Source organism: Scleropages formosus, chromosome 15 (assembly GCF_900964775.1).
Source record: "Scleropages formosus chromosome 15, fSclFor1.1, whole genome shotgun sequence".
Taxonomy (NCBI): Eukaryota; Metazoa; Chordata; class Actinopteri; order Osteoglossiformes; family Osteoglossidae; genus Scleropages; species Scleropages formosus.
In genome coordinates, this window is record NC_041820.1 from 18,566,299 (window position 1) to 18,577,895 (window position 11,597).

Below are 11,597 nucleotides of genomic sequence, written 5' to 3' on the forward strand. Positions count from 1 at the left end.
GCATCAGCTAAACGAATAAATGTAAGGTGGTAGCAACCAGCTGTATGTCATCTTGAGCCTTCAGTTATACAATTAATTTGTTATATCAATAAATTTAAATTTCGCTCTTTTCAAACTCACATACACATCGTCTGAACCGCTGGTCCCATACGGGGTTGCGGGGAGCCGGAGCATAACCCGGCAACACAGGGCGCAAAACACTCTTTTCAAACTATTTTATTTAAAATCCAACTTTAATTGTTTTGTTTGTCGCAAAACAGATAAAAGAAAACATGGAAATACAGTATGAGCCTCTTTTATCTGATATGTAACCTAATTAAGAAATGACAACGAGTGTGTGGATGAGTTAGGGGAAGAATGGGCTGGGGTTGTGTGTGTGTTTGTGTATGGGGGGGGGGGTCTATCTTCATTTCTGTCATACCTTGTTGTGCTCTCCAAAATCACTATATGAAAGCACAGACTGTTGTATTTATACTGTTTATTAATATACATGGTAAAAATGACAACTAATATTTGAAAAATCAGACATGGTTCGGCTATAAATACTGCCTATGAGCATACAGTCCCAAGAAGATTAAAATTTATTGAAAAACAAACAAAATGGACAGAACAAAATTTGTAAATGATGCCATTAGCTGACAGGGAGGCAACAGAAGAGATCACTTCTAGGGACATGGATTTTATTAAAGAGACCCCCGTTCTGGTCCGCAGTGTCAGTTGTCCCATTTTTCAACTCATTGAAGTGGTTCAGAATGGCGTATTTTTGCCTGCAACCCATTCCCTGGAAACGCAACACAGCTGCCACATGATTCCCGCTGCAACACAAAGAGAGACTGGTTGTGCTTCATACAAAATCAGCAGCCAAGAGTGGTTTCAATCCCACAAAGCAGCTTGCAGCATGTATATACAAGTTATTCTGATGGGCTGAAGCTTGTTTTTCCTCAATCTGTCCTGCAACGTTTTTCTATGCAGTAGATACATTTTGTATTGTATTATTAATTAATTGTATGAAAATTTTTTGGGAACTTAGAGACCACATAAAAGAAAAAGGTGGCTTAAATTGTAAAGTCCCTCGGTCTCCTGGTTCCCGCAGTTGCCTGAAATTTAAAGCTCATCAGTTTAAATCCCCTTCCAGTTGCCTTACCCTTGATCATGGTACTTACCATAAATTGCTCCTGTGAGAAATCAGGAAGGTTGTCTTTCAATGGGTAAATAATTACTAGCTGCTTACCTAACACTGTCACCGTAGACAAAGGCATTAGTTAAATGAAAGAATATCTTAAGGTAACAAAACTCTTTGTTTTGAGTTAAGAAGCATTTTCCCTCCCTGGTAGACGAGGAAAATTGCTGAACCTGATATCTGGGTAATCCTTGACCAGGTCTTGCAAGGATGTTTTAATATCCTGTGGTTTCTCCTTTTCAATGATGTTAAACAGATGATCTCCAAGTGGGCTGAGCCAATTTAAGTTGGAATTCTGCTGAAAAATACTTAAATGTAGATCACCACTTTGACTACTGTGAAAATCAGAAGGGATCATGTAAACATGGACATGCAACACTCACCAGTTCTGTAAAAATGTTCTGCAGTTCCCTCAGCTCAGCTTTGATCTGAGCTGCTGCCCTCTTATACTTGTTCTTGCAGGTGTAGTTACTGTTCATCAACTGAGAGACGTAGCTCCATACCACATGGTAGTGCGCTTTGTTCACAAACGTCTACCACAAAGAAAGGATGAAAGTGTCTGTGTTTTCCACAAAAAAAATCATACCTTTCACACTAAATTCAATCTCACCTGCACATAGGGGGGCTTCATGCCTTTGCAGAGTTGGGAGAGCTCTTTCATCCTCCTCAAAATGTGGTAGAAGTCATTTTTCTTTGTAAGCCACCTTTGCGTCATCAGTTTCTTGAAGAAGGGCTGATGTATAACACAATCATATTGATGGTCAGTTTTTTTAAAAATTAACTGGTTTCTGCAAAGTTCTCCAGTGTTATACGGTTGGGTGTAGTTAATGATCCACTGTACAACATCTATCTGATTAACACTGAGTGTGCAGATTACAGCCTTGAGAATAACACTGATTTTGAGCAAGTACTGAAACTGCATTGCCTTATTTTCTGTGCACAAAACTCAAAAATCACTGCTGGGTACCCTAAGCTTAAAATATGTTATATGGGACGCTTAGGAGCTTCTGAAGTCGTTATACCTGCCAGGGTTGTCTTTATAGGCAGAGAACAACAATGCCCAAGTTCACATATTTCAAAATATAGAATTGAGTGTGTTAAAACATGAACACAGACATGGTCTGTGGTCGACTCGTGTCTGTCTTCTTGTTTGAGAAACGAGGCACTGTGATTCCGCATCGCAAATCAAGTAGCTATGGACAGCGTTCTGATCCAATGGTGTTGGGCATTGTCAATTGACAATACTCTAGCCCAATGGTGTTGGGAGGCACCGGGGAGGGAGCCAATCATATTTTGGGGGCGGTGCCACCCAGTATCACCCCTTTAGACACGCCCCTGCTCAAGCAAGCAAGTGTATGCAGATGGAAAAGCAGTGGCATGACATGATCTCCTTTGTCATATAATCCACAAAATTTGAGAAGTCTTTCAGAAGTCTACTCTTAAAAAACAGTAAATTGTAATGGAAAATGTTCATCATGTTGGGATATTATGATACACTGCTTCTTCAAATATTGTCATCTGACCTGATGGAGCTGGACAGTTGGAAATAACTAGGTCTAATACAGAACTGGAAAACTGGGTCTAAATCTGTTGTAAAAGTGGAAAGATGTGCCCACACACTGGTTTATGTTTTCCTTTCCAAAACCAGAAGACTCAGGGGAGCTGGAAGCATGGTTTGGTATTTGTGGCATCATAGCCCCCTATACCTCAATGTCTTTCTGGAACTGCTCCATCATTGTTTTACCCAGCTGGTCGACTCCCTCATCCATCTCCTGCCCCAGTTGCTCTACCTGCTGCGGACTGCTCTCCCTGTATGTCTCTAGGTGCTCCCTGGAATAGGAGAAAAAGGGAAATAAATGTCCCAGTAAAGCTAATATCCTAGTGCTTTTTTTCCCAAACAAGGATAACTATGAAATGCCAGACATTGCTAAGTTCTCATTGAGTTGTTGACAAGCAATCTCTGCATCTAAACCACTGAACTGGAGTTGCAAATAAATTTTAGTGGTTGGAAGTATTAGACTGTGATCATACATTTTGACAGCTGCTTTGTGAACTTTCCATCTCAGCTTATAGTCCACTGGAGGGGTCTCACCTGCTGTTGAAAGAGGACCCTCATAGGGATACCATTGATCATAAGAGAGGTCGAGCTGGTGGTGGGGTTGCCGAAAATAGGGCATGTGGGAATGAGAAGGTTAGTGAGTGATTATATGTATGTATCTTGTATCTGACAGGGTGGGTCTGGGGTTCGAGTCCTGCCTGGGGTGCCTTGTGATGGACTGGCGTCCCATCCTGGGTGTGTTCCCTCCACCTCCAGCCTTGTGCCCTGAGTTGCCGGGTTAGGCTCCGGTTCGCTGCGACACTGCTCGGGACAAGCAGTTGTAGACATTGCGTGCGTGAGTGTGTGCGTGTGTTTCTGGTGCAACTGGGCATAGGTGGGAGGTTTGGCCTAGTACAGTGCTTTGGAAAAAGTATTTTCCCTCTTCTTTCCTCTATGATCAGAAAATTTTGGCACTGAATGGTTTCGAGTCTTCAGCCAAAAACTCCAAATGTTTTCGTGGCGCTGGACTTCCCTTTGAAAGTTTAGTTTTTACAGATTCCAGTGGTTTCATTATTTAAGGTTTTAACATCAACAAGAACAGTTCTGTGGTATAGCTGTAAATATCTTATGCATTTAATTTTGATTTGTCTCATCGTTAACTGGCTCACTGTAGCACATCAGACTCACTTTATGGAGATACAACTATTAATGCAGGCGGTCCGATGAAGAGAGGCCTGTAAATCGAAGCCATCTTTATGGGTTGAACTGTACCACTGATCGAAGGCCTGACGTAACCTGCTCCTCAGAAAAAAAGAGGAAAATAAACATGCATGCACACAGGCGTCCTGCTACCGCTCTTCAAAAAACGCCCCCCGCAGTGGTTAACAAAACAATACGGCTCACATGAATGAGTAAACGTCACAGAAGACATGTCTCAGTAGCTCTGCAACACTATGACGTAACGGGGCAGGGTTCAGGACACTTTACGGGATAGTTGAGGCTTTTCCGAGTTGGCTTACGGGATGTTGGGGCAGCGTATCCTTTTCTCTCTTTATTCTTTGAAACTGTCAAAAAACTATGAGTTGGAGCTCCTGTTTCATGACCCTGATCTCTCCCAGACTTGCTAAGCCCTGTATTCACATACGTCATTCCTGAGCTGAAATCACAGATATATAGCCAACATGCATGCCATTACCTGTGGGGGAAAGGCTTCAGTGTTTCCAAGCAGACACAAAGAACTCTTTTGCTCAGCTCTGGGTCAATTTCCTGAACGTTTTTTATGTATCCGTTCATCGTCTATGAGAAGGGAAACAGTTTCGCGCTTGATGTGAGTTTCTCGGTATTCAACAAAGAAGCAGCTGCAGAGGGTCTACAGATGTTTTGATGTGGCTCTTAGCATGCTGCAGTTCCTTGTACCAGTTACAAAACTTTGTGAGCTGTAGGCAGCCGTGTTGCATACCGTACCAAACAAATGTGGCAGTGGATTTCAGAGTGATAGTGTGTGGGCATGGTCTCTGGCTCCTTGCAGCCCCATGTCTTTTCACATTCCATTTCAATGAGATTTTTCATCATGGTATCAAACTCATCCTGTACAGAAGGAAAAAAAAAAAAAAAAAAAACAAGGTTATCACTTGACATAAGGCATTTTTCCAGTGGAAGTCATGTAGTGTCTAACTATCAGTTACCCAATTTTAGTGTGTTCTGAGAGAATCGGTGTAAATTACAGAACAGAACAGAACGAGCTTTATTGCTAAGTACGTTCACACATACAAGGAATTTGTCTTGGTGACAGAAACTGCATTTTACGCCAAAATAACTGCATTAAATCTGCCCTTGGGTGACCCAGCAATGCCTTAGTCTTTTTCCAGGTCACCAGATGCAGTGTTCATCAAAAGGATTTTAAAAATGCGTTCACACTTTACAAAAATTTTCAGACGTTCCTGGTTTATGAACGAAACAGTCACATACTGGTCCATTTAGTTTTTTTTTTTTTTTTTTTTTCCAATTTTGCAAACCCTAAAAAAAAATTAAAGCAGAACTATTTCTCTGCAGGGGGTGCGGTGGCGCAGTGGGTTGGACCGCAGTCCTGCTCTCCGGTGGGTCTGGGGTTCAAGTCCCACTTGGGGTGCCTTGCGGCGGACTGGCGTCCCGTCCTGGGTGTGTCCCCTTCCCCCTCCGGCCTTACGCCCTGTGTTGCCGGGTAGGCTCCGGTTCCCCGTGACCCCGTAAGGGACAAGCGGTTCTGAAAATGTGTGTGTGTGTGTGTGTGTATTTCTCTGCAGATGTTGCACAACTGCATTTGCTGTGCAACTCACAAAACGTATTACAAAAAATGTGTGAAAAGTTGTATTCTTTCAAAGTTGCCTGGTATCAATATGTAATCCATATTCGTTTCCTCGTCTGAATTCAATGGATCTCAGTCCAGACAAGATAAACAGTGTAGTATTTGGTCACAACTTCACATGCCTTGGCCCCTGGAAGCATGTGATGGTACTCACCCTTATCAAGTCACAGCACTTATCCTTGATCTGGTTCAGAAAGCTGTCTCCCAGCGACAGGGACATACTGCCGATGCTCACATCCAGCTGCAGGGTTGGGCTGCCCATCATCTTCTCACTGGCCATAGAATGCATATAATTAAAGGCTGGGTTTCTGCAGAGTTCAGTAAAACTGGGTGTCTATCTAAGTAGCCAAAGAGCTATTATTAGAGCAATACATTGTCTTACGCAGTTGCCTGGCTTGGTTAAAAAAGAGGAATAAATGAAAGTAAAAGTATACAAGTATATTTATAAGCAAATTTATAAATTAAACTAATAGCAAGCATCTTTGTTTGGTTAACAATAACAAAAGATGAGCATTTATGAGGGGGGTGCGGTGGTGCAGTGGGTTGGACCGGGTCCTGCTCTCTGGTGGGTCTGGAGTTCGAGTCCCGCTTGGGGTGCCTTGCGACGGACTGGCGTCCCGTCCTGGGTGTGTCCCCTCCCCCTCCAACCCTACGCCCTCTGTTGCCGGCTTAGGCTCTAGCTCCCCGCGACCCCGTATAGGACAAGCGGTTTCAGATGGTGTGTGTGTGTTTATGATTTTGAAAATACACACAGCAACAAACAGTGCAGAGCTGGTGGTATTTTCCCACGTCTAATTAGGTAAATAAATATAGACTTTCTTATTGAGTGTTTTAGTGCGATAGAATGTGGCAAAACGTGTAACTACATCACATATCTGGTATAATTAAAACACTGTAACCAAACTGATGGGTAAGACACTCACCTTTCATAACAGTTCACTATCCAGTCCAAGAGGGCATAGCAATCCTTTGCCTCAAGATCCTTCTGCGGGATGTCTTTGAGGTGCTGGGCAATGCTCTCATGGTAGCTCTCCACATAGGTGTTCAACACATTAAAACTGGGGGGGTAGGAGGCCTTCAGGTGATTTTTAACATTTTCCAAGTCCTCCATGGTGGTTTTGCGTAGAAGGCCCAGGTGTACTGCCAACCAAGATTTTTTCTGCTCTTTGGTGTCCAGGGGTACACTCTTGATTTTATCCCGCACCCCCTCCCGCACCGCCTCTTTCCAGGTGTCCCGCCAATTCCACCCTGCACTGCCTGGACTTCCCTCCCTCTTCTCCTCCTCCTGGATGATCTGGACCACTTGCAGCAGCAGGTCTGAACTGCAGGAAGTCTGATTGCTCGAATCCTTGACAACATTCTTCATCTTGTCTCGCAAGGCACTGTACAGGAGCCTCAGGTCCTTCATTTTATTGTTCTGTTGTGTGGAGGGTGTCCCCTCACCTTTTTTCTCTATTTCCACCTCATGCCGAAATGAGAGCAGGTACTGGTGTGCTTCCTTGAGTCTCTTACTTTCAATTAAGTTGTTGATCTCCATAACTGTGGAAATTAAAAATATCTAAAATATACTTTCAGAGTAAGTTATGGGACTAACAGAGGTTAATGTATGTCTATGATGTGTTAAATGGGTGAACTTACCAGATGGTAATGTCCCAGGATCCTCTGGGGTATCATTGTCCTGGATGGCTTGCATCAAGAGTGGCTGTTGCAGAGGTTCATTAAGCTGGATGGACCTCGTTAGGACAGGGGATGAACCCCTCCTTGTGCCTCCTGATACACCAATGACATGTTATTTTCTGTGATTTCTGCTCATCTCATCTCATCTCATCTTCTGTCCCGCTTGTCCTAATAGGGTCGCGGTGGCAGCAGGGAGAGCAGAGAGGCCCAGCTGCTCCTGTCCCCCGCAACTTCCTCCAGCTCAACCTGGGGGATCCCCAGCCGTTCCCAGGCCAACTGTGAGATATAATCCCTCAGTCCCAGTTGGCCGTGCCCGGTATACCTCCAAAGGGCGGCGCCCAAAGGGCATCCTTACGAGATGCCCGAACCACCTCAACTGGCTCCTCTCAATGTGAAGGAGTAGCGGCTCTACTCCGAGTTCCTCCCGGATGTCCGAACTCCTCACCCTGTCACGGAGAGTGAGTCCCAGCACCCTGCGGCGAAAACTCATTTCGGCCGCTTGTATCCGCGATCTTATTCTTTCGGTCATCACCCAGAGCTGATGACCATAGGTGAGGGTAGGGACGTAGATCGACCGGTAAATGGAGAGCTTCGCCTTATGGCTCAGCTCCCCCTTCACCACTGCAGTCCGGTACAGAGACCGCATTAGTGCTGCTGCTGCTCCCAATCTGTGGCTGATCTCACGCTCCCTTTTTCCCTCACTCGTGAACAGGACCCCAAGATACTTAAACTCCTCCACCTGGGGCAAAAACTCTCCCCTTACCTGGAGGGGGCATACCATCCTTTTCCATGATTTCTGCTGCAGTGTAGAATATTCTCTACAAACTTATTAAAGGCTCTTTTTCAATATTTACTCATCCAGAACATGTTGATGCTGCATCTGATTCCCTGCCTAAACTGGCTTCCATTTCTGCTTAAGTGGGTAATGCTGCTATCTCATGACAGCTCCAAGCCTATGGAGCTGTGACCTGTATTGCTCAGGCTATACTCCACATAACCATATGCTTAGTTGGTAAGTGATTATTGAATATTCTGTCGACCACTGGTGGTTTGAGTCCTAACTATCTGGTAGATCTTGTCAAGTGGTCTGCCATGATTCCCAGTCATCCCCATAGCTTCTCTGAACTGGTGTTCTGCAGGGCTCCGTGCTGGGCCCCCTACTCTTCTCCATCTACACCTGTTCCCTCGGCTCTGTCATTGTCTCTCACAGGTTCTCCTACCACTACTACATCGATGACACCCAGCTCTTCCTCTGTTTTCCCCCTGAAGCTACAGATATTTCCTCGTTTGTTACTGCTCACCTCTTAAACATCTCTGCCTGGATGTCCAATCACCACCTACAACTCAACCTGTCCAAAACAGGGACCCTTCACCAACATATGGTCTGTCCTCACACACACACACACACATTTTCAGAACCGCTTGTCCCATACGGGGTCACGGGGAACCGGAGCCTACCCGGCAACACAGGGCGTAAGGCCGGAGGGGGAAGGGGACACACCCAGGACGGGACGCCAGTCCGCCGCAAGGCACCCCAAGCGGGATTCGAACCCCAGACCCACTGGAGAGCAGGACTGCGGCCCAACCCACTGCGCCACCACACCCCCCATATGGTCTGTCCTCCTTTTGAAAACTTTCTAACTAGATGATTTGCTCATTTCACCTACTTCATTGGCTAAGAGCAAGGGAGCATGACTGTGTCAAGTCTGTCTTTCTCTCAACATACAGAATGCTGCTGCACAAGTAATGTGGTGTTGTACCAAAGCGTTCAGCTGTATCTCCCCTCCTAGTCTCTGTTCAATGGCTTTTTATAGCTGCCTGCATCAGATTCAAGTCTCTGGTTATAGGCTACAAAACCAACAACAGATCTGGTCCCAAACATCTGCAAGACCTGATCACTCACTATGTTCCAGTCATACTGCTACCCTCTCCACCTCTGCATTCTTGGTGGTCCCACACACAAGAGGGCTAAAGTCAAAAGTAGAAAGTTTTTTTTCTGGCTCCAGTGTGATGGAATGACCTCCCTCTTTCACTGAGAACAGCCAAATCTCTCTCAACATTCAAGAAAGGTCTCAAAACCCACCTTTTTTAGACTTACTTCTCCCTTGATCTCCTATGTGCTTGATAAACGTTGACTCTGTTATCTATTTAATAATAATAATAAAAAACCCTTATATACAGCCACCCATGTAATGTATACTGGTTTATATGGTGGAATGTAAAAAACAGACTGCACTCAAAAATCATGTGTCTGCATGTAGATCTCAGTTTGTAATGCACTTTTTAATTGTTCTTGGAGATGTATTTGACTTTAGAGAAAAGTGTCTGCTAAATGATTAAATGTAATAATAAGGTGGATTGTCAATGTGAGCTTAAATGTCAAATATTTGCTACAGGTGCATATCTTTGTACTTTTTACATTTACTTCTAACGATATGTCTGATGAACAATGAAGAGCAGTAGGAAATGCGGTTGTTAGGCTCGTGTATTTTTACACAAGTTTTTGTATCTATCTGTTTTATATCATGACTTTGGATTCTTCAATACATTCTGGTGAGAAATGCAAAAAGTGCAGAATGACGGTATCCTGGTCAAACCACTTTCTTAGCCATCAGTGTAACTCAAAGGAGCCCTACTGCAACCTTAGACATACACTGCTAGATGTGGCTCAATTCATTTTCTCATTTCCTCCAGTCATACAAATTTCATCCTGTTAATGCTAACAAAATGATGGCCTTCAGTGTGAAGCCTTTGGATTTTTTTTGGTATTGTTTCTATTGTCTGGCAGAGATCCAGATCATTAATTATTAGTATAAGACCATTTAATAATTAATACTAGACACTGTCCTTTGACAGTCAAATCCTGTCATTTTATAAGTAAAGATTATTTTGCAGTTTCAAGACGTCTTATTTTTGAAATCGCTTGATTTTGCCTGTATTTGTATACATTTTGCTTTAGTTTTTGTGAAAAGCAAAATTGTGTAATAATTCCTGCAGTTTTACAGTACATATAATACACAGACTTTTCAAGTTTACGACAAGTCTGACACAACCATGTTACAGGTTTTCCTACCCAGAGAAACAAACCCTAACAACATATTTAAAAAAGTTAAACTATTAGTCATTAAAAACATACCTTGTGAAGAAGAATTCCCCATCACGGTATCTGTACTTTCTTCATTTTTATGTGATGAGGTGAAGAACCTAGTGGAGAAGAACTTCAAACAAAACCATATTTTGACCACAGTTTCTAAACAACGGAAGTCTGAAGTTAAAGTGAAAACAAACATATTTCGTGTCAGAATATACTCAGTTCATAGATTCTCTTATTTTAAAGTTTTGGACCAAGGTTTAAAAAACTTTGCAGGATATTTACTGTGTTCTATAGATAAGGCGCATATAGCAAGTGTAGCTTGTGATAAGAAGCACACAGTTCAAAACAGAAAAATATGTTTTGCCAGTAGATGTGAGAGAATGAGAGTCGTTTATTTGTCATTTGCACAGTTACACTGGGTGCACAAGTGATTCTTCGGGGGAAAGCTGTACAACGAAAATATCGATGTACTGGCACAAGCATGAACATAGAATATTTTTTGCAATTTCAATGCACCCTAAAATATGCATTCTCACTTGCATAATTAGAATCACTTTAAAAAGGTTAAACTTATTAGAGGTTGTCTGATAATGTAAAGAGAGGGCAGCTGCACACTGCTGCAGCATGGTTCCTCAGGCAAATAGGGAAAAAAACTCAACGAACAAATGAAAGAACAAAAGAATTCACACATACTGTACATACACACAAGGAATATTCACATCTGTAGCTTTAACGTAACTATGATTTAAAGTGATAATATCAAGTGTCTCATAACATTGCACTTAGGAAAATACTCACAGTTATAGTTGGATGAAACAGTCATGTTAAACTGTGTTTAAATTTGATAATGTCATAAATAGGGCTATGACTGAGTGCTGTTCTGAGTAAACTTTATAATAAACCCATTATAGTAATGTTTCCTGAGCAATCCTGGTGAGAAAATATAATTTTCTAATTTCATCATATTTTACCACATATTGTATACCACAAGATGGACAGCAGGTGGCATAGTGGTCAGTGACATGGCCTTGAAACGTGAAGGTTGCTGGTGCTGGTGCACTCTCCCTACTACTACTGTTGTATCCTTGAGTCAGCTACTTTCCTTGAATTACTCTAGTAAAAATATCAAGCAGTATAAAGTAGTCAGTCATTGTAAGCCTCTTCAGATTAAAGCATAAACTAAGTGACAAATTAATATTAATTTAAAAAAAGTTGCCAAAGGTTGGACAGGATGTCACACCATTACCCCCAACCCTTATTTTAT

General features: G+C 42.8%; 1 protein-coding gene across 5 annotated transcripts; it reads right to left on the reverse strand.

Annotated features, from left to right (window-relative positions):
* Positions 1-339: 339 nt before the first annotated feature.
* On the reverse strand, positions 340-10,510 carry LOC108919368 (exocyst complex component 3-like). Of its 5 annotated transcripts, none has more exons than XM_018727314.2 (12): positions 10,376-10,510; positions 7,201-7,332; positions 6,486-7,101; positions 5,717-5,834; positions 4,683-4,805; positions 4,414-4,514; positions 3,906-4,013; positions 2,887-3,010; positions 1,791-1,913; positions 1,564-1,713; positions 1,354-1,475; positions 340-815 (listed from the first exon to the last, which is right to left on the reverse strand). In XM_018727314.2, exons 1-12 carry the CDS (start codon positions 10,395-10,397, stop codon positions 632-634), a joined length of 1,923 nt encoding a protein of 640 aa, XP_018582830.2. In that variant the 5' UTR covers positions 10,398-10,510; the 3' UTR covers positions 340-631. The 5 variants fall into 5 exon arrangements, 4 of the variants coding, with proteins under 4 accessions (XP_018582830.2, XP_018582831.2, XP_029114055.1 ...); XM_018727316.2 differs by having other exon boundaries at positions 733-1,237; XR_001964914.2 differs by having other exon boundaries at positions 750-815; positions 1,164-1,475.
* Positions 10,511-11,597: the final 1,087 nt, after the last annotated feature.

Bases quoted from the DNA above. Each gene is read 5' to 3' on its own strand.
- LOC108919368 (XM_018727314.2), bottom strand. From the start codon at position 10,397: ATGGGGAATTCTTCTTCACAAG. The intron at 3,011-3,905 runs GTGAGTCTGATG...CTCCTATTCCAG, and splicing joins AATAGTTGTATCTCCATAAA to GGAGCACCTAGAGACATACA. The intron at 1,914-2,886 runs GTATAGGGGGCT...GTTATACATCAG, and splicing joins AGTTCCAGAAAGACATTGAG to CCCTTCTTCAAGAAACTGAT.